The following is a 23,744-nucleotide window of genomic DNA, read 5'->3' on the forward strand; positions in this document are numbered from 1 at the left end:
ATACGGATCAATGTGTCTTCATAACGGTGACAGTTGTTTTGTTTGGGTACTTACGGCGTCTTGGGGGGGTTTGCAGCTTCTCTGGTGCACCAGGAGGCGGTCGGGGTAGAAGGTGCGGCCGCAGTTGGGGCACGGGGTGAGGGTGGCCTGCAAGAGTACTTGGGTTAGTAAGGGTAGTACTACTTTGGTGTCTTCAATTAACTATTAAGAAAGTGAAGACATAACCCTAAACGGGATAAATAAGCGTTTTTATTTATTCAATAAAGAGGCATTTCATTACTCTGCACGAAACAATTTGTTTAAATGGAGAAATCAACTTGACGTAAATACCGGAAATCGATGTGCCGGAAGTTCAGGGAGCAATGTTAAGGACAGTCGCCGGAGGTAATGGGAAATCGAAATGTTTTTATGAATTATTTAGACGCTCTAATGGAAGACACGGAAACGTTTCCGATTTTAGCTCGTCGAGTACTATTCCACTGAAAAATGAAATACTTACTTTATCACAATAATCAGCTGTAAACCGAAAGTCCCTAAAGACTGCTTTACACCGGCATGAACCTAAAAATGTTTGAATATTCACGCAAGAAGTTCGTAGAAGGGTATTTCGCCAGAACTTCCCTCGCCCTTGAAAAGCAACCCAATAAACTTTTCTAATTTTTCAAACAAGCAGTTTTTTACCTTCTTTATTCTTTTAATTATTCGGTTTTTCAATGTTTCGACTTAATAATTTTTGTTTTTTCAGTTTTTTGATTTGCAATTTTTCATTTTTCTTGTTTCTTCAGTTTTTCGATTTTGCCATTTGTCGATTTAAAATTTTTAAGTTTTCAATTTTCGATTCACTAATTTTTCATTTTTTGAAATTTTTCGTTCCGGTTTTTTATTTTTTTTTATTTTTACAATCTTTCGACTTTTCAGTGTTCCGATTTTTTAATTTTTATTGCTTTTTCAGTTTCAATTTCGTTTCTTCAATTTATCGATCTGCAATTTCCGGAGTTTTCAATTTTTAATTTTTCGATTTTTCCTTCCTTCAATTCTTCGATTTGCGGTTTTTCCTTTTGGTTTTTTGTTTTCTTTAGTTTTTGAATTTTTCGATTTTTCAGTGTTCCGACTTTCTATTTTTTTTTCAATATGAAAATTTTAAATTTGTGGATCTTTCAATTTTTCGATTTTTCAACTTTGGATTTTATGGTTTTTCGTTTATTCAATTCTTCGAGAGAAACAATGAAATTGGTGTTTTGAGGATCTGAGGGTTTTGTTTTTCTGAGGATTTGAGGATTTTGATGTTCTGAGGATTTGAGGATTTTAATGTTCTGAGGATTTGAGGATTTTAGGATTTTCGAGTTTTGAGGATTTCAGAATTTTTATGTTTTGAAGATTAAAGAAGTTTTGCGTTCTGAGGACATGAGGAATTTGGTGTTCTGAGGATTTGAGGATATCGGCATTTTGAGGATTTCAGGATTTTGGTGTTTTGAGGATAATGAGGAACTTGGTGTTCCGAGGATGAGGAACTTGGTGTTTTGAGGAATTGAGAATTTCGATGTTTCGACGATCTGAGAATTTGAAGATTTTGGTGTTCCGAGGATTTGAGGATTTTGGTGTTTTGAGGATCTGAGGATTTTGGTGTTTTGAGGATTTGAGGATTTCGGTGTTTCGACGATATGAGAATTTGAGGATTTGAGGATTTTGGTATTTTGAGGATGTGATGAGGATTTTGTTTTTCTGAGGATTTGAGGATTTTGTTTTTCTGAGGATTTGAGGATTTTATTGTTCTGAGGATTTGAGGATTTTCGTGTTTGGAGAATTTGACAATTTTGGTGTTTTGAAGATTTGAGAATTTTGGCGTTTTGATGACATGAGGATTTTGGTGTTTTGAGGATCTGAGGATTTGAGGATCTAAGGATTTTGGTTTTTTGAGTAATTGAGAATTTTAATGTTCTGAGGATTTGAGGATTTTTGAGTTTTGAGGATCTGAGGAATTTGGTGTTCTGAGGATATGAGGAATTTGATGTTATGAGGATCTGAGGATTTTGGTATTTTGGGGATATGAGGAATTTGGTGTTCTGAGGATATGAGGAATTGATGTTATGAGGATCTGAAGATTTTGGTATTTTGAGGATATGAGAATTTGAGAATTTTTCAATTTTTCAACTTTGGATTTTATAGTTTTTCGTTTATCAATTCTTCTAGAGAAACAATGAAATTGGTGTTTTGAGGATCTGAGGATTTTGGTGTTTTGAGGATTTGAGGATTTCGGTGTTTCGACGATCTGAGAATTTGAGGATTTGAGGATATTGGTATTTTGAGGATGTGATGAGGATTTTGTTTTACTGAGGATCTGAAGGTTTTAATGTTCTGAGGATTTGAGGATTTTCGTGTTTTGAGAATTTGACAATTTTGATGTTTTGAAGATTTGAGAATTTTGGCGTTTTGATGACATGAGGATTTTGACGTTCAGAGGATTTGAGGATTTTGGTGTTTTGAGGATCTGATGAGTTTGATGTTTTGGGATCTAAGGATTTTGGTTTTTGAGTAATTGAGAATTTTAATGTTCTGAGGATTTGAGGATTTTTGAGTTTTGAGGATCTGAGGAATTTGGTGTTCTGAGGATATGAAGAATTTGATGTTATGAGGATCTGAGGATTTTGGTATTTTGGGGATATGAGGAATTTGGTGTTCTGAGGATTTGAGGATTTTCGTGTTTTGAGGATTTCAGAATTTTTATGTTTTGAAGATTAGAGGATTTTTGTGTTCTGATGATATGAGGAATTTGGTGTTCTGAGGATTTGAGGATGTTGGTATTTTGAGGATTTCAGGATTTTGGTGTTTTAAGGATATGAGGAATTTGGTGTTTTGAGGATATGAGGATTCTAATCTTTTGAAGATTTGAGGATTTTTGTGTTTTCAGGATAGGAGGATTTGGTGTTCTGAGGATTTGAGGATTCTGATATTATGAGGATTTTAGGATTTTCGTGTTCTGAGGGTTTAAGAATTTTGATGTTTTGAAGGTTAAAGGATTTTTGTGCTCTAAGGATATGATCAATTTGGTATTCTGAGGATATGAGGATTTTAGTGTTTTGAGGATCTGAGGATTTTGGTGTTTGAGGATGCGAAGATTTTGGTGATCTGAGGATTTGAGGACTTTAAAATTTTGAGGATTTGAAAATGTTCGTGTTATGAGAATTTAAGAATTTTGATGTTTGAAGATTTGAGGATTTTCGTGTTTTGAGGATATGAGTAATGTGGGGTCTGAAGATTTGAGGATTTTGGTGTTTCGAGGATATGAGTGTCCTGAGAATTTGAGGACTTTTTTGAGGATTTGAAAATTTTTATGTTTTGAAGATTTGAGGATTTTGGCGTTTTGATAATGTGAGAATTTTGGTGTTGAGGATTTGAGGATGTTGATGTTTTGAGGTTTTGAGGATTTTGGTGTTTTGAGGTTATGAAGAATTTAGCGTTCTGAGAATATGATAAATTTGGTGTTTTGAGGAAATAAGGAATTTGATGTTCTGAGGATATGAAGAATTTGGTGTTCTGAGGATTTGAGGGTTTTGGTGTTTTGAAGATTTGATGTCCTGAGGATTCAAGGATTTGGATGATCTGAAGATTTGAGGAATTTGGTGTTTTGTGGATATGAGGAACTTGATGTTCTGAGAATTTGAGGATTGTGGTGTTTTGAGTATAGGAGGAATTTGGTGTCCTGAAATTTGAGGATTTTGGTGTTTTGAGTATTTTGGTGTTTTAAGGATCTGAGGATTTTGTTGTTCTGAGTATTTGAGGAACTGATGTTCTGAGGATTTTAGGATTTTGGTATTTTGAAGATATGAGAGGACGTTGGTGGTCTGAGGATTTGAGGATTTTGTTGTTTTGAGGATCTGAGGATTTTAATGTTTTAAAGATTAGAGGATTTTGGTGTTCTGAGAATATGACGATTTTGGTGATTTGAGGATCCGAGGATTTTGTTTTTCTGAGGATATCAGGATTTTGATGTTCTGAGGATTTGAGGATTTTCGTGTTTTGAGAATTTGATAATTTTGATGTTTTGAAGCTTTGAGGATTTTGACGTTCAGAGGATTTAAGGAATTTGGTGTTTTGAGGATCTGAGGATTTTGGTGCTTCGAGAATTTGATGATTTTAATGTTTTTGGATCTAAGGATTTTGGTGTTTTGAGTATTTGAAAATTTTAATGTTCTGAGGATTTGAGTGTTTTCTTGTTTTAAGGATCTGAGGAATTTGGTGTTCTGAGGATATGAGGAATTTGATGTTATGAGGATCTGAGGATTTTCGTATTTTGAGGATATGAGGAATTTGGTGTTCTGAGGATTTGAGGATTTTGGTGTTTTGAGGATTTTGGTGTTTCCACGAACTGAGGATCTGAGGATTTTGATGTTCTGAGGATTTGAGGATTTTTGTGTTTTGAGGATTTCAGAATTTTTATGTTTTGAAGGTTAGAGAATTTTTGTGTTTTGAGGATGTTGGTGTTTCCACGAACTGAGGATTTGAGGATTTTGGTGTTTTGAGGATTTTGGTGTTTCCACGAACTGAGGATCTGAGGATTTTGATGTTCTGAGGATTTGAGGATTTTTGTGTTTTGAGGATTTCAGAATTTTTATGTTTTGAAGGTTAGAGAATTTTTGTGTTTTGAGGATGTTGGTGTTTGGAGGATCTGAGAATTTTGGTATTTTGAGGATTTGAGGATTTGAGAGTTTTGGTGTTTTGAGGATATGAGAACTTTGGTGTTTTCAGGATTTTAGTGTTCTGAAGATTTGAGAATTTTGGTGTTTTAAGGACTTGAGAATTATGGTCTTTTGAGGATATCGGAATTTTGGTGTTTTGAGGATCTGAGGATTTTGGTGTTTTGAAGGCTTGAGTATTTTGGTGTTTTAAAGATTTGAGGATTTTGGTGTTTTGAGGTACGATGATTTGGGTGTTCTGAGGATAAGGATTTTGATATTTTGAAGATCTGAGGATTTTGTTATTTTGAGGATTTGAAGATTTTGGTGTTTTGAAGATCTGAACATATGAGGATTTTGGTGTTTTCAAGATCTGAAGATTTGAGTATTTTGGTGTTTTGAACATCTAAAGATTTGAGTATTTTGGTGTTCTGAGGATTTGAGAATTTTGGTGTTTTGAGGATATGAGGAATTTGGTGTTTTGAGGATATGAGGAATTTGGTGTTTTGACGACTTGGGGATTTTGGTGTTTTGAAGATTTGAGGATTTTGGTGTTTTGAAGATTTGAGGGTTTCGGTGCTTTCAGAATTTGAATTTTGGTGTTTTGAGGATTTGATTATAAAGAAAATGAAAATAAAATTACGAATTAGAAAAATTCAAGAAACGAAAAATTGTTGAAACGAAAAGTTGAAAATTTAAAAATTAAGACAGTGAAAAATCGAAGAATGAAAAATCGTAATATCAAAAAATTGAAGAAACGAAAAATTGAAAAATTTGGAAATGGAGAAATTGAAAAATAAAAAAAATTAAAGTTGCAAAAACGAAAAATTATAAAACCGACACACTGAAAAGTGGAAAAATTGAAAAATTAAAGAAAATTAGTGATTTCAAAAATTGACGTTATCATCATTTTTAGAAGGTCACATATAACAATTTGGATAGATGCAGTGTAGTACTAGTAATAACAGGACTGAATTTCCAAATTTTCGGGAAAATGGAGTGACTTTCTTGATTTAATCAATACAATAAACTGCCTCATTCATTAATTTTTTGTCACCCTGTATAAATAATTCTAAAAACCATGAGTGCTCAGACTCACAAGAGGAAACTTGTAAATTCTGAAGATGACATCATCAAAAAAAAAATCAAAAGACAGACAGACAGACGGAAACGGGGACCTATTTCTTCATACTCTGGGAGCATGAAAGGCCGAGCTTACGCTCAGAAAGTAAAAATATCTACTAATAATATGTTTTAAAACTAAATTAAGGAGACTACCACTTTCAGATGACGACATCGAGTTTCTAGTTGAGGCAAAAACAGTAACAAATTACATCGTGATCAATAACTCCAACTATATCCGTTATTCTTGGAACGACTTACAACAATCGCCCGTAATTACCCCAAAAAATAATAACCCCAAAAGTCGCACCCCCCAATTACCAAAACCCGCCGAGATTGATGTTTTTCGACCATTAGAATTCAACATCATTAGCGTGCCCCACGACCACGGCTAGATTTTACGATAATTGCCCCAGAGTGATGGGCGCTTAAAAACACCAAGTGGATCGATCTGACCAACATTTACATTATGTGTGGATTTTTGTTTGCCGCATGCCATGTTCTAATCACAGAGGTGAAGGACAACTGGGGCTCACCTGCGAAGACTCCCAGGCGAATTTGTTCCATTCTTCTGGGGTCAGGTCGTGGTCGGGCTTCACCGGGGGCTTCCTCTGCAGGTGCTGCGGCAAGCTCGCGTTCTCTCTTTCCCATTTCTGCAAAATGGGGTCGGTTGAGGTCGATGTACAAATTGCAGGGTAGAAGGTAAAGTGTGATCGGCGCGACTGACGCATGGTCTTATAAAATATGGGTTAATATATTCGGAGTTGTAGGTCAGTTTTTCAGCTGCATTTTAGCCATTAGATTGATGGATTATGTTGTGGTTGTAGTGGTATTTAATTACGTGGTTATTTTCAGCGCGGTGAAATTGATTGGGAGAATGAATGGGTGTTTATTAATAGTGGATTCAAAAGAAAAAGTGGGAATTTTTAATTTTAATCTTGATGGAGTGGACGCAGCATGCAACTGTTAATGATGCAGATTTGCTCTAGTTAAGGATTTTTACGATGGGTTTCAAGGTGGTGGTTCTTGACAGGTGGGGGAAAAGAGTACGAGGTGAAATATTTCACGATTTTTAGGGTGTTTCAAGGTTGGAGTTTTTAAATTTTAGAGTAATGGACGGTGACATATTGCTGTAGTGCGTGAAGAGGGAAGATATTTGTTTAGGGTTTTTAGGTTCTTGTTTACATTAAGTGGAAAATATTATATTAAATCTTGTTTAACTGGCTTTCTAAACATCTAGAATTTAAGTTAAAAAATAATAGCGAAATAGACATATGGCATCTTTAAGATTTTTTATTCTTTCACAAATATTGCGATATAGGCAACCAAATAAACACGAATTTCGGAAAAAATTACAAAACTGACTAAATTCTCACTAATTGATTGTCAACAAACCCAGATCTGTCACTAAGAAAGTGAAAGCGAGTTTATCGATTAAAATGACGCCATTTTGACGAAATAAAAAATCGAAAAATCGAGAAATCGAGAAATAGGAAAATCGAAAAATCCACAGTTGACAAAATCAGACAATTAAAGAACCGAAAAACTGAAATGACGAAAAATTGGGAAAACGGAAATCGGAAAATCAAAAACTGAGTGTCGAAAAATCTAAAAACCGGGAAATCGAAAACTCGAAACATCGAAAAATTGAAATTTTGAAACATTGAAATACCCAAATAGCCCAAAATGGAAAAATTAAAAATTTGCAAAATTGCAAAACTTTAAAATTGAAATTTTTTAATGGTCCCCCTTCTTCAAATTTCGCAAAAATTTTGACATTTTCGAAACTCAACTAAATAAAACTTCTTGTAGATTTCGATATCTAGAACGCAAATCCGGCTTCGATTTTTTCATACCAGCAACCGTTTTTCCACAATCGACCGTTGAAATTTCGAAATTTTTGAAATTTTCAAAAATTCGCATTTCGCAACGATCTTTTCGAAAATCTTGCTTCGTGACCATCAACATGCTATATTTTTGGAATCAGCGTGTCGAGATCTACGTCCTTGAATTTTTTCATAATTTTTAGACAACTTTTTTAAAATTGAAATTTTTTAACGGTCCCCCCCTTCTTCAAATTTCGCAAAAATTTTGACATTTTCGAAACTCAACTAAATACATTTTCTTGTAGATTTCGAGCCGTAGAACTCAAATCCGGCTTCGGTTTTTTGATACATGCAACCGTTTTTCCAGAGTCGACCGCTGAAATTTCGAAATTTTTGAAATTTTCAAAAATTCGCATTTCGCAACGATTGTTTTGAAAATCCTGCTTCGTGGCTATCAACATGCTATATTTTTGGAATCACCGTTTCGAGATCTACGTCCTTGAATTTTTTCATAATTTTTAGACAACTTTTTTAAAATTGAAATTTTTTAACGGTCCCCCTTTCTTCAAATTTCGCAAAAAATTTTGACATTTTCGAAACTCAACTAAATACATTTTCTTGTAGATTTCGAGACGTAGAACTCAAATCCGGCTTCGGTTTTTTGATCCATGCAACCGTTTTTCCAGAATCGACCGTTGAATTTCGAACTTTTTGAAGTTTTCAAAAATTCGCATTTCGCAAAGATTGTTTTGAAAATCTTGCTTCGTGGCCATCAACATGCCATATATTTGGAATCAGCGTGTCGAGATCTACGTCCTTGAATTTTTTCATAATTTTTAGACAACTTTTTTAAAATTGAAATTTTTTAACGGTCCCCCCTTCTTCAAATTTCGCAAAAATTTTGAGCTTTTCGAAACTCAACTAAATATATTTTCTTGTAGATTTCGAGCAGTAGAACTCGAATCCGGCTTCGGTTTTTTGATCCATGCAACCGTTTTTTCAGAATCGACCGTTGAAATTTCGAAATTTTTGAAATTTTCAAAAATTCGCATTTCGCAACGATTTTTCCGAAAATCTTGCTTCGTGACCATCAACATGCTATATTTTTGGAATCAGTGTGTCGAGATCGACGTCCTTGAATTTTTTCATAATTTTTAGACAACTTTTTTAAAATTGAAATTTTTTAACGGTCCCCCCTTCTTCAAATTTTGCAAAAATTTTGACATTTTCCAAACTCAACTAAATATATTTTCTTGTAGATTTCGAGCAGTAGAACTCGAATCCGGCTTCGGTTTTTTGATCCATGCAACCGTTTTTTCAGAATCGACCGTTGAAATTTCGAAATTTTTGAAATTTTCAAAAATTCGCATTTCGCAACGATTTTTCCGAAAATCTTGCTTCGTGACCATCAACATGCTATATTTTTGGAATCAGTGTGTCGAGATCGACGTCCTTGAATTTTTTCATAATTTTTAGACAACTTTTTTAAAATTGAAATTTTTTAACGGTCCCCCCTTCTTCAAATTTTGCAAAAATTTTGACATTTTCCAAACTCAACTAAATACATTTTCTTGTAGATTTCGAGCCGTAGAACTCAAATCCGGCTTCGGTTTTTTGATACATGCAACCGTTTTTCCAGAATCGACCGTTGAAATTTCGAAATATTTGAAATTTTCAAAAATTCGCATTTCGCAACGATCTTTTCGAAAATCTTGCTTCGTGACCATCAACATGCTATATTTGTGGAATCAGCGTGTCGAGATCTACGTCCTTGAATTTTTTCATTAGTTTTAGACAACTTTTTTAACATTGAAATTTTTTAACGGTCCCCCTTCTTCAAAATTCGCAAAAATTTTGACATTTTCGAAACTCAACTAAATATATTTTCTTGTAGATTTCGAGCCGTAGAACTCAAATCCGGCTTCGGTTTTTTGATACATGCAACCGTTTTTCCAGAATCGACCGTTGAAATTTCGAAAATATTGAAATTTTCAAAAATTCGCATTTCGCAACGATTGTTTTGAAAATCTTGCTTCGTGGCTATCAACATGCTATATTTTTGGAATCAGCGTTTCGAGATCTACGTCCTTGAATTTTTTCATAATTTTTAGACAACTTTTTTACAATAGAAATTTTTTAACGGTCCCCCCTTCTTCAAATTTCACAAAAATTTTGACATTTTCGAAACACAACTAAATACATTTTCTTGTAGATTTCGAGCCGTACAACTCGAATCCGGCTTCGGTTTTTTGATCCATGCAACCGTTTTTTCAGAATCGACCGTTGAAATTTCGAAATTTTTGTAGATTTCGAGCCGTAGAACTAAAATCCGGCTTCGGTTTTTTGATCCATGCAACCGTGTTTTCAGAATCGACCGTTGAAATTTCGAAATTTTTGAAATTTTCAAAAATTCGCATTTCGCAACGATTTTTTTGAAAATCTTGCTTCGTGACCATCAAGATCATATATTTTTGGAATCAGCGTGTCGAGATCTACGTCCTTGAATTTTTTCATAATTTTTAGACAACTTTTTAAAAATTGAAATTTTTTAACGGTCCCCCCTTCATCAAATTTCGCAAAAATTTTGACATTTTCGAAACTCAACTAAATACATTTTCTTGTAGATTTCGAGCCGTAGAACTCAAATCAGGTTTTTTGATACATGCAACCATTTTTCCAGAATCGACAGCTGAAATTTCGAAATTTTTGAAATTTTCAAAAATTCGCATTTCGCAACGATTTTTTCGAAAATCTTGCTTCGTGACTATCAACATGCTACATTTTTGGAATCAGCGTGTCGAGATCTACGTCCTTGAATTTTTTCATAATTTTTAGACAACTTTTTTAAAATTGAAATTTTTTAACGGTCCCCCCTTCTTCAAATTTCGCAAAAATTTTGACATTTTCGACAACTCAACTAAATACATTTTCTTGTAGATTTCGAGTCGTAGAACTCAAATCCGGCTTCGGTTTTTTGATACATGCAACCGTTTTTCCAGAATCGACCATTGAAATTTCGAAATTTTTGAAATTTTCAAAAATTCGCATTTCGCAACGATCTTTTCGAAAATCTTGCTTCGTGACAATCAACATGCTATATTTTTGGAATCAGCATGTCGAGATCTACGTCCTTGAATTTTTTCATAATTTTTAGACAACTGTTTTAAAATTGAAATTTTTTAACGGTCCCCCCCTTCTTCAAATTTCGCAAAAATTTTGACATTTTCGAAACTCAACAAAATATATTTTCTTGTAGATTTCGAGACGTAGAACTCAAATCCGGCTTCGGTTTTTTGATACATGCAACCGTTTTTCCAGAATCGACCGTTGAAATTTCGAAATTTTTGAAATTTTAAAAAATTCGCATTTCGCAACGATTGTTTTGAAAATCTTGTTTCGTGGCTATCAACATGCTATATTTTTGGAATCAGCGTGTCGAGATCTACGTCCTTGAATTTTTTCATAATTTTTAGACAACTTTTTTAAAATTGAAATTTTTTAACGGTCCCCCCTTCTTCAAAATTCGCAAAAATTTTGACATTTTCGAAACTCAACTAAATACATTTTCTTGTGGATTTCGAGCCGTAGAACTCAAATCCGGCTTCGGTTTTTTGATCCATGCATCCCTTTTTCCAGAATCGACCGTTGAAATTTCGAAATTTTTGAAATTTTCAAAAATTCGCATTTCGCAACGATTGTTTTGAAAATCTTGTTTCGTGGCTATCAACATGCTATATTTTTGGAATCAGCGTGTCGAGATCTACGTCCTTGAATTTTTTCATAATTTTTAGACAACTTTTTTAAAATTGAAATTTTTTAACGGTCACCCCTTCTTCAAATTTCGCAAAAATTTTGACATTTTCGAAATTCAACTAAATACATTTTCTTGTAGATTTCGAGCCGTAAAACTCAAATCAGGCTTCGGTTTTTTGATACATGCAACCGCTTTTCCAGAATCGATCGTTGAAATTTCGAAATTTTTGAAATTTTCAAAAATTCGCATTTCGCAACGATTGTTTTGAAAATCTTGCTTCGTGGCTATCAACATGCTATATTTTTGGAATCAGCGTTTCGAGACCTACGTCCTTGAATTTTTTCATAATTTTTAGACAACTTTTTTACAATAGAAATTTTTTAACGGTCCCCTCTTCTTCAAATTTCACAAAAATTTTGACATTTTCGAAACACAACAAAATACATTTTCTTGTAGATTTCGAGCCGTACAACTCGCATCCGGCTTCGGTTTTTTGATCCATGCAACCGTTTTTTCAGAATCGACCGTTGAAATTTCGAAATTTTTGTAGATTTCGAGCCGTAGAACTAAAATCCGGCTTCGGTTTTTTGATCCATGCAACCGTGTTTTCAGAATCGACCGTTGAAATTTCGAAATTTTTGAAATTTTCAAAAATTCGCATTTCGCAACGATTTTTTTGAAAATCTTGCTTCGTGATCATCAAGATCATATATTTTTGGAATCAGCGTGTCGAGATCTACGTCCTTGAATTTTTTCATAATTTTTAGACAACTTTTTTAAAATTGAAATTTTTTAACGGTCCCCCCTTCTTCAAAATTCGCAAAAATTTTGACATTTTCGAAACTCAACTAAATACATTTTCTTGTGGATTTCGAGCCGTAGAACTCAAATCCGGCTTCGGTTTTTTGATACATGCAACCGTTTTTCTGGAATAGACCGTTGAAATTTCGAAATTTTTGGAATTTACAGAAATTCGCATTTCGCAACGATTTTTTCGAAAAATCTTGCTTCGTGACCATCAACATGCTATATTTTTGGAATCAGCGTGTCGAGATCTACGTCCTTGAATTTTTTCATAATTTTTAGACAACTTTTTTAAAATTGAAATTTTTTAACGGTCCCCCCTTCTTCAAATTTCGCAAAAATTTTGACATTTTCGAAACTCAACCAAATACATTTTCTTGTAGATTTCGAGCCGTAGAACTCAAATCCGGCTTCGGTTTTTTGATACATGCAACCGTTTTTCCGGAATAGACCGTTGAAATTTCGAAATTTTTGAAATTTTCAAAAATTCGCATTTCGCCACGATTGTTTTGAAAATCTTGTTTCGTGGCTATCAACATGCTATATTTTTGGAATCAGCGTTTCGCGATCTACGTCCTTGAATTTTTTCATAATTTTTAGACAACTTTTTTAAAATTGAAATTTTTTAACGGTCCCCCCTTCTTCAAATTTCCCAAAAATTTTGACATTTTCGAAACTCAACTAAATACATTTTCTTGTAGATTTCGAGCCGTAGAACTCAAATTCGGCTTCGGATTTTTGATACATGCAACCGTTTTTCCAGAATCGACCGTTGAAATTTCGAAATTTTTGAAATTTTAAAAAATTCGCATTTCGCAACGATTTTTCGAAAATCTTGCTTCGTGACCATCAAAATGCTATATTTTTGGAATCAGCGTGTCGAGATCTACGTCCTTGAATTTTTTCATAATTTTTAGACAACTTTTTTAAAATTTAAATTTTTTAACGGTCCCCTCTTCTTCAAATTTCGCAAAAATTTTGACATTTTCGAAACTCAACTAAATACATTTTCTTGTAGATTTCGAGCCGTAGAACTCAAATCCGGCTTCGGTTTTTTGAAACATGCAACCGTTTTTTCAGAATCGACCGTTGAAATTTCGAAATTTTTGAAATTTTAAAAAATTCGCATTTCGCAACGATGTTTTCGAAAATCTTGCTTCGTGACCATCAACATGCTATATTTTTGGAATCAGCGTGTCGAGATCTACGTCCTTGAATTTTTTCATAATTTTTAGACAACTTTTTTAAAATTGAAATTTTTTAACGGTCCCCCCTTCAAATTTCGCAAAAATTTTGACATTTTCGGAACTCAACTAAATACATTTTCTTGTAGATTTCGAGCCGTAGAACACAAATCCGGCTTCGGTTTTTTGATCCATGCAACCGTTTTTCCAGAATCGACCGTTGAAATTTCGAAATTTTTGAAATTTTCAAAAATTCGCATTTCGCAACGATTGTTTCGAAAATCTTGCTTCGTGACCATCAACATGCTATATTTTTGGAATCAGCGTGTCGAGATCTACGTCCTTGAATTTTTTCATAATTTTTAGACAACTTTTTCAAAATTGAAATTTTTTAACGGTCCCCCCTTCTTCAAATTTCGCAAAAATTTTGACATTTTCGAAACTCAACTAAACACATTTTCTTGTAGATTTCGAGCCGTAGAACTCAAATCCGGCTTCGGTTTTTTGATTCATGCATCCGTTTTTCCAGAATCGACCGTTGAAAGTTCGAAATTTTTCAAATTTTCAAAAATTCGCATTTCGCAACGATTTTTTTGAAAATCTTACTTCGTGGCCATCAACATGCTATATTTTTGGAATCAGCGTGTCGAGATCTACGTCCTTGAATTTTTTCATAATTTTTAGACAACTTTTTTAAAATTGAAATTTTTGGAATTGGAATTGGAAAGTCGAACAATAAAAAAATCTGTTAATTCGGAAACTCTGAAAACGAAAAATCAAAAATTTAGAAACGTCAAAAATTCATAAAATTGAAAAATCGTAAAACTGAAACATCAGAAAACTGAGAAATCAAAGAGTAGAAGAATTGAGAAATCGTAACATTGAAAACTCGAGGAATCGAGAAATGGGAAAATTAAAAAATCGATAGCACGAAAAATCGCAAAACCGAAAATTCTAAAAAGTTGAATTTGCCAGCTCTAAATGAGTCGACATTTGCATGCGTCGTGGGTGCTAGTGAAAAAAATCGACTAATTGAGAAATTGAGAGATCAAATAATCGAAAATTCAGAAACGTTAACGAGTAATTTTTTAAATTTTTTGCTCAAAAAAGTCAGAAAATGAAACACCTCGCACGGGAATTTTGTTGGAAAATTCCGCCACAAATCATTTCTATTTCAATTCAGACCATTTTAACGTTAGCAGCACTTCAGCCATTTTAATCAACCTCTGTAATCATTCACACCGTGACACTTCACATTTCGCCCGAAAACCAGGTTAACAGTGAAAACATTCTAATTAAACCCATTTCATACATCCCATCCTTCGTGTCCGTCCATTGTGTACCCAATCGATTCTTTGTGTGAAAACACAACCAAATCAATCAATACTTTACAAGTCCCGGACTGTCACGCCACGAAAGCCACAAAAAAATTCTCCGTGGCAACCAGACACCCACCCATGATTTTTCCCATTTTCGACCATTTATCAAATTGGGCCGATTGCTCAATTAGCCCAATTGTCGAATCGACAAGCGAATTTCGTGACCCGCCTCTAATTCGATCATTGATGGCCATAAATTAACCAAAATGGTCTATTTCGGGCGTTCACACATAATTTAGACCGTTTTAAAAGGTTTTTTCGGTGGAAAGAGGGACGAAAGTTCAAGGATTTTAACCTCGGAGGAATTCCATCCACCCCTCATCGGTTATTATTGTTACGTCATCGATTTTACAATTTTCCATACATTTGCATTTATTACCATGTGATGAGAGGCAGACTTGAACTTGGACATCGGTTTTGATTCATGGGTTCGGATGGGTCGTGGGAAGGCGTAAGGGTGGGTGGGTGGGTTTTAAGAGGGGCGATTAGTGGCACGAAGAGGAAAATCGGACACGCTATAGTCCGAACGGTTCAGAATTGGCCCATCTTCATTATCGTTGTTTTTTCATTTTTTTGGATTGGATAATTTAATTTGATGTTAGTTCCGATAAAACTTGATATCTAGTAAAAGCCACGAGGTCAGAAGCGGTCAATTTTGTTCCTTCGTGAATTAAATAACCACATAAGTGTCAAGGTGTTTGTTTAAAAAAAGAAATTAAAAAATGCATTACTCATTTATCTTTGTTTACACTGCCAGCCCAGATATTTCCCTCATTTTCCACCGCTTTTTTGACCAACATACCCACATTTTTTTTTCTACGCTATCAACGACCTTGACAAACAAAAAACAATCGATACTTCCGCTACTTTGACCCACCTGGAGGCACTTCGGCTCGTGTAAATGCAGCGAGGCGGTCCCGAATTCCCTGCCGCAGATGTAGCAGGTGAGGGTCCGTTTGGCCGACTTTACCCTGGGGGTGGTGCTTTGGACTTCGGCGGCGGTGCCAACGTTGGGCGGACTGTGGACGATTTTCTGTGCTGGTAAAGAGGGCTTTCTCTGGGAGGGCGGGGGCGGCGGCGTCTTCTTTTCGACGTTTTGCTTCGACTTGTATTTCATGGCGACGGGCTTCTGGACGGTGCTCTTCACTGGAAAATATAAATAAATTGTGATTTGTTGGGATTGAGGGAAAGTAGGTACTTTTTGATGTGTTGTACATGTAAATTTGAGCACCCACTCGATTAAGCAGTCGTTGGGTAAGTGTACAATGTCATGTTTGTGCTAAATTTAGCGCTGATGAGAGACGTATGTAATCAAGGTGTAGCTTTAATTGGATGATACAGTCGGGGTTTACGTGAAATTGATTTACGTTGTTGGTGTTTATATACACTAAATATGATGTAAATACATATGTGTTTATATGAAACTAGTAAGGACAATCCTATCACTTTCTACCAGTTGGACTGGCTATATTTTAATTACGGCAACCGACTGAGGTCATCTTCTACGTCTGGAACGACGTTTTTCTTTCCTGAATTTAAAGCTCGCGGTCTGTCGACGTATTGACTTTGAAAATCAAGTCAAAGTTCTTAAAATTATTCTAAAATACACCCTGTATGTAAAATTATTGATCGTGTTTAAGCCACTTTATTATATTTTAAGCACAATATTTGTCATAAAAAATTACCGATTTAGAAAAGCAAATTTCTGAAATTCAAAACTTTTGCAGAAAACATCGACCATTTTAATTTCGAACAAAACTGGCACAGATGAAGTTTAGAGGTGTAAAATTTGCTCGTTTTATGCGTGGTGAGATACACGAAAAACGCCGTGGACATTTATCACATTTGAACCATTAAATTTGAAAAACCCGATTTGAATCTTATTTTGATGACTGATTTAAATTCCTAATATCGAACTGAAATTTTATATGATAATTTTTCGAGATGACACCATTTCTTCAATTTTTAGATATGTAGACGCTTTAAAAATGACGCATTAACTCTATGACCTAGAACTTCAAAGTTTAATTTTTGTTGTAAATATTTGACCGTATTTTTAGTTTAGTTTTTTCGATTTAACATTTTTTTGAATTTTCAGTTTGCCGATTTTTGAATTTTTCATGTTTCAATTTTTGAATTTTGAATTTGTCTATTTTACGAGGGAACATATCCAAAATTTCAGTTTGAAAAATTATGTCCATTTTGTTGAAAAATTGAGAAATTAAACATCGACAAAGAGGAGAAACTAAGAATTTTATTAATTTTTCGATTTTTGGATTTTACAGTTTCGCGATTTTTAATTTATCGGTTTTTCACTTTTACATTTCCTCAGTTTTTGGATTTTAGAATTTTACAATTTTTCAACTTTTGAATTTTCGATTTGTCAATTTTTCATGTTTTGGAATTTTTAATTGTCGATTTTACGAGGGAAAATAATCCAAGATTTCAGTTCGAAACTTTTGTCTGTTTGTTGAAAAATTAGGAAATTAAACATCGAGAAAACGAAAAAGTAAAAATCTTATTAATTTTTAAGTTTTCCAATTTTTGGATTATTCGATTTCGCGATTTTAAATTTTTCGATTTTTCAGTTTTTCTTTGCTTCAATTTTTTGACTAACAGATTTTTCGATTTGTCGATGTTTTAATGTTTCAATTTTGAATTTCAGTTTTCAATTTTTGATTTTTTAATGTGTTGTTTTTACGAGAATTTTCGATTCGTCGATTTTTTAATTTTTGGATTTATGAATTTAAAATTTTTTTGTGGGTTTTATGAGGGAAAACAATCCGAAATTTTAATTTGAAGATTTTTTAATTTTTGTTGAAAAAAAGAGAAATTAAAGGTCGAGAAAATGAAAAACCAAAAAGCTGTATCTTAATACGGAAAATTATTCCGGTTTTCCCATTTTTGGATTTTTAGTTTCGCGATTTTTGATTTTTCAATTTTTCACTTTTTCGATTTTTCAACTTCTGAATTTTTGACTTTTGAATTATTCTATTTTTGAATTCTTAATTTATTCATTTTACGAGGGAAAATAATCCAAAATTTCTGTTTGAAAATGTTGTTTCTTTTGCTGAAAAATTCGCAAATTAGAAATTGAGAAATTGAAAAACTAAAAATCGGTTTTAACTTTTCATTTTTCCAATTTTTGGAATTTTCGGTTTCACGATTTTTAATTTTTCCATTTTAAAGTTTCAGTTTGAAAAATTTTGTTCTTTTTTTTTGGAAAATTGAGAACTTAAACATCGAAAACCGAAAACTAAAAATCTTATTCATTTTTCGTTTTTCCAATTTGTGGATTTTTCGGTTCCCCGATTTTTAATTTTTCTATTTTTCAGTTTTTCATTCCTTCAGTTTTTTGACTTCCAGTTTTTTTGATTTCACTTGTTTTTTTCGATTTTACAACTTTCGAATTCTCGATTGGTCGATTTTTTAATTTTTGATTTTTAAATTTTTCAATTTTTGAATTTTTAATTTGTCGATTTTATGAGGGAAAATAATGCAAATTCGATTTGAAAATGTTGTTCTTTTGTTGAAAAAATGAGAAATTAAAAGTCGAGAAAATGAAAAACTAAAAATCCGTTTTAATTTTCCAATTTTTGGATTTTTCGGTGTCGTGATTTTTAATTTTTCGATTTTTCACTTTTCTTCAATTTTTCGATCTGCAGTTTCTCGATTTTTCAACTTCTGAATTTTCGACTTATCGATTTTTGAATTTTGAATTTGTTGATTTTATGACGGAAAATAATCCAAAATTTCAGTTTGAAAATTTTGTTCTTTTTCAAAAATCGCGAAATTAAACATCGAGAAAAATCCGTTTTAATTTTCCAATTTTTGGATTTTCCGGTTTCGCGATTTTCGATTTTTCAGGTTTTCATTTCTTCAATATTTTGATGCAGTTCTTTCGATTTCACAATCTTTCGATTTTACAACGTTCGAATTTTTCATTTGTCGATTTTTAATTTTTCAATTTTTAATTTGTCAATTTTACGAGGCAAAATAATCCAAAATTTTAATTTGAAAATTTTGTCCTTTTTGTTGAAAAAATGAGAAATTAAACGTTGAGAAAATGAAAAATTAAAAATCTGTATTACATAATTACTCGTTTTTCCAATTTTTGTATTTTTTGGTTTCGCGATTTTTCACTTTTCTATTTCTCCAGCTTTTCAGTCTGCAGTTTTTCGATTTTACAATTTTTCGGTTTTTCAACTTTTGAATTTTCGACTAGTTGTTTTTGGAATTTTTAATTTTTCAATTTTTGAATTTACAATTTGTTGATTTTATGAAGGAAAATAATCCAAAATTTCAGTTTGAAAATTTTGTTCTTTTTCAAAAATCGCGAAATTAAACATCGAGAAAAATCCGTTTTAATTTTCCAATTTTTGGATTTTCCGGTTTCGCGATTTTTGATTTTTCGGTTTTCTATTTTTCATTTCTTCAGTTTTTCGACTTGCAGTTTTTTGATTTTCCAACTGTCGAATTTTCGATTTTTCAATTTTCGAATTCTTCAGTTTTTGAATTTTTAATTTCTCAATTTTTGAGTTTTCCAATTTGTCTTTTACCAGGAAAACAATCCAAAATTTCTGTTTGAAAATTTTATTTTTTTTGTTGAAAAATTGAAGAACTGGATTTCAAGAAAATGAAAAACAAAATCCGTTTTAATTTTCCAATTTTTGGATTTTCCGGTTTCGCGATTTTTGATTTTTCGGTTTTCTAGTTTTTCATTTCTTCAGTTTTTCGACTTGCAGTTTTTCGATTTTCCAGCTGTCGAATTTTCGATTTTTCAATTTTTGAATTCTTCAGTTTTTGAATTTTTAATTTCTCAATTTTTGAGTTTTCTAATTCGTCTTTTACCAGGAAAACAATCTAAAATTTCTGTTTGAAAATTTTATTTTTTTTGTTGAAAAATTGAAAAACTGGATTTCAAGAAAATGAAAAACAAAATCCGTATTGATTTTTCGTTTTTCCAATTTGTGGACTTTTAGGATTTTCAATTTTCCGCTTTTTCATTTCTTGAGTTTTTCGACTTGTAGATTTTTGATGTTATAATTTCTCAATTTTTTCAATTTGAGAATTTTTAATTTTTCAATTTTTAATTTGTTGATTTTACGAGGAAAATAATCCAAAATTTCAGTTTGAAAATTGTGTATTTTTTGTTGAAAAATTGAGAAATTAAACATCAAGAAAATGAAAAAGTAAAAACCCGTTTTATTAACTTATCATTTTTCTACTTTTTGGATTTTCGGGTTTTGCAATTGTCAATTTTTCAATTTTTCAAATTTTAATTTCTTCAATGTTTCGAATTTTTCAGTTTTTGAATTTAGAATTTTTCAGTTTTTGGATTTTTAATTTGTCTTTCACGAGGAAAAACAATGCAAAATTTCTATTTGAAAATTTCGTTCTTTTTGTTGAAAAACTGAGAAATTAAACATCGGGAAAATGAAAAAGAAAAAATCTGTATTAAATTTTCGTTTTTCCAATTTTTGAATTTTTCGGTTTCGAGATTTTTAATTTTTCGATTTTCCAGTTTTTCATTTCTTCAGTTTTTCGACTTACAGTTTTTCCATTTTTCAACTTTTGAATTTTTGATTTGTCGATTTTTGAATGGTTCAGTTTTCGAATTTTGAATCTTTCAGTTTTTGAATTTTTAATTTGTCTTTTGCGAGGGAAAACAATCAAAAATTTCAGTGTGAATATTTAGTTCTTTTTGTTGAAAAATGGAGAACTTTTAACATCGAGAAAATGAAAAAATAAAAATCAGTTTTAACTTTTCATTTTTCCAATTTTTGGATTTTCCGGTTTTGCGATTTTCAATTTCTCGATTTTTCAACTTTTCATTTCTTCAATTTTTCGACTTCCAATTTTTCAAATTTTAAGTTTTCGACTTGTCGATTTTTGAATTTCTCAGTTTTTGAACTTTTAAATTTTCAATATTTGGATTTTTAATTTGCCTTTTATGAGACAAAAAATCCAAAATTTCAGTTTGAAAATTTTGTTTTTTTTTTTTTTGAAAAATTGAGATATTAAACATCCAGACAACGAAAAACTAAAAATCTATATCAATTTTTCCTTTCTCAAATTATTGGATTTTCCGGTTTTTTTCAATTTTCCAGTTTTTCATTTTTTCAATTTTTCGACTTGCAGCTTTTTGATTTTCCAATTTTTCGATTTTTTTCCTTTTTCAATTTTCGAATTTTTAATTTTTCAATTTTTAATTTGTCGATTTTACGAGGGGTATAATAAAAAAAATTCAACTTGAACATTTTGTTTTCTTTGTTGAAAAATTGAGAAATTAAATATGGAGGAAATGAAAAACTAAAAATTTAAAGTCTTAAAATTAAAATTTTTAATTTGAATTTAAAATTAAAGCAACAACTAATGAAATATCAAAAAATTAAAGTTCAAGAAACTGAACTGTTATGACGTCATCAAGTTGTTGAAGGAGTTAAACAAATAAACTTTGATTGCTGATTTACTTGTCAGTTTTGTGGTGAAATTGTGAAATAACATAGAAGCATATTATTTTATGATATTTAAATATTCACCTAGCAAAATTTTGAGATCACGTCACCAAAATTTTGATGGAGATGATCACAAAGGACTCAAATTACATTACCTATGCTGGTAATACATTTATCAACGATAACTTTTTCAAAATAATAAAAATACATTGTTGAAGCGCAAATAATATCCCATATTTGATTAATTTTTTGAGATGACGTCATCAATTTTATACAGGGGATGCACAAATAAATTTGTTAGTTAATGTTTCGTAATTTTGGTATGTGGTCACATATTTTAAAAATACAGATATCTAGGCTATTTCACCATCAGCACCGGGAAAGGAGCATTATTTTTTTCTGTTCTTTTTATGTTGTAATACTGAAAACTGGTGTAATAAAATTTCTTGTATTGCCGTAATTGTTTCCCCTAAGTGTAAATGTCACATCTGCGTCTGTGGGAGTTTTATGATCATAAATACATGTATGACTTTATATGACGTAAAGGTGACGTCTACACTTAGGGGAATCTGGTTACATCAGTAAAGGACAAAGTACCATAAGATACAAAAATGTACAAAAGTTTATATAAAAAAACAGTGCTATTTCAAGAGTCAATTTCATGGTTTTTCGAACCAGGTGCAAAGTACGTTTCTGGTCCGAAAAGTCCTTTCTGCGCATCAAGCGCTTAAGTCACTAAATCTAGATCTGACTTACTTTTCGGCGGTTCCTCCGGCTTTTTGGCCACCTTCAACGGCGTCGCAGGATGACTATGGAACCTCTCGGGCTGATCCGGCCTACCGCAAGTCTTGCACGGTTCCGGTAGTTTGGTCGATTTCCCCAACTCACTCTTATTACCCTCCAACACCTTAACAACATTCCCCGCACGCTTGCGTGGGATTTTGAACGTCTTATTATTATTATTCGCGTCGCTCAGACTCTTCTTCTTCGCCAGCGGCTCCACCTTCTTCGCCTTCGTGCTCTTCATCCCCTTCATCTTCGCGCTCTGCACGCTCACGCAGCTCTCCTCGTCCTCGCTCTCCGTCCTGTTCTTGCTCTTCCTTCCTTTGTGCTTCTCCGGAGACGGAAGGCTCAGCGGGCGGTTGATCACAGCCGTTTTCTTCCTACTGCTAATCGCCAACGAGAGCGGGAACTTGCACAGGTTGGAGATGTTGAGGAATTCTTTGCGCATCGTGCTCATGTCGATGATGCCGATGAGGCTGATGTTGAGCACCGTGGGCTTGTCGAGGGTGGCGGTGAGGGGCCGGTCCTCGGGCTTGCCCTCGCGCTTCGGGGGCCAGGTCTTGGTGAAGAGCTTGAGGTTGGGGTTCTTGGGCATGGTGAGCTTCTCGAGGAGGGGAAGGACGAGGAAAGGGCGCGATTTACGTTTCGTTTTTTCGTCAGTCTTCAGCGTCATAAGTTCACTTGGTAAATAAATAAAAGAAATGAGAGGTGAGCGCGCGGGAAAAGAGCGCGCTCGATGCGGACGAGGGAGAGGTTCGAACGATACTGTGTATGCAACTTGTTAGGTACCGGTTTGTTCTTTTGCCTACCTACGCGCAAAATCGGCCAGACGACTGCAAACATGACTAACAACAAATCTATATAAGGGGATCCGTGGTTACTTGCTGCCCACGAGGAGGATATTTAAGGATTTAAGCGCAGAAAGGGGTTATGGAGGAAGGACGTTGCCCCAGTGACGCTGCATAATTTTTAAGTTGAGAGGCGCAAGTTCAAAAACACGAAAATGAAGGTTTCTGACGAGCTGCATAATAAGCGTGCCATAATTAGTAATACATGTTACTTAAGTAAATTGCGAAGCTGTCACACACTGGTTCTTTAATTTAAAGTCTTTAATTAAGTAAAGTGTGCCATCTATGTTGTTCACTTGGTACTTCAAAAAATACTATGAAAAAACATAGATGAATTTGCGATTTTCTCAGTTATTTCAAGATATACCTCAAAAATAGCCACAGAATTGTAATCCTGAGAAAATTCCGCATCAGATAGAGACCTCGTTCAGTTGATTCGGATGAATTTAAATTTTGGAAAAAATATCTCATCGGGACTTTTCTCAGGATTATGTTTCCGTGGTTATTTTTGGAGGATTTCTTCAAATAACTGAGAAAATGTCAATTAATAACAGTTACTTAGAGAGTCCAAACGTGCTAAACAAAATAAAAAAGAATGTTTGTGTTTTTTTGCGATTTTTAATGAAGGATATGAAGTCAAAATATTTAAACATTTATTTCACAGAAACAAGATTAACGGGTGTACAGTTAAGAAAATCATCAAGTTGGCGTTGCTTTTTTGACAGACGCCAATGTTTACAAAAAATCAAAGCCAACTTGATGATTTTTTTTTTCAATCGAACACCCAGTGTATAAATGGATATTTGTCAATATAGACATATACAAATGTACGAGGTTGAATCCATTTAAAATGAGACGATTTCAATAAAACAGGTCATTCGATTGGATATCAATCGAGTCCATCGGACGATTG

General features: G+C 33.2%; 1 protein-coding gene across 1 annotated transcript in view; it reads right to left on the minus strand.

Annotated features, from left to right (window-relative positions):
• Window positions 1–23,744, minus strand: part of LOC135124146 (splicing factor Cactin-like) — a 66,317-nt gene that overhangs the window by 35,794 nt on the left and 6,779 nt on the right. Inside the window, exons 4-7 of the mRNA XM_064049016.1 lie at window positions 21,957–22,542; window positions 15,620–15,888; window positions 6,332–6,448; window positions 55–147 (exon numbers count right to left, since the gene is read on the minus strand). Of these exons, the coding sequence (XP_063905086.1) occupies window positions 55–147; window positions 6,332–6,448; window positions 15,620–15,888; window positions 21,957–22,542 (1,065 nt within the window). The remainder of the gene's footprint in view (window positions 1–54; window positions 148–6,331; window positions 6,449–15,619; window positions 15,889–21,956; window positions 22,543–23,744) is intronic.

The sequence above is a fragment of the Zophobas morio genome, unplaced genomic scaffold, assembly GCF_036711695.1.
Source record: "Zophobas morio isolate AGI-343-1 ecotype UQ-CSIRO unplaced genomic scaffold, CSIRO_AGI_Zmor_V1 ptg000007l, whole genome shotgun sequence".
Taxonomy (NCBI): Eukaryota; Metazoa; Arthropoda; class Insecta; order Coleoptera; family Tenebrionidae; genus Zophobas; species Zophobas morio.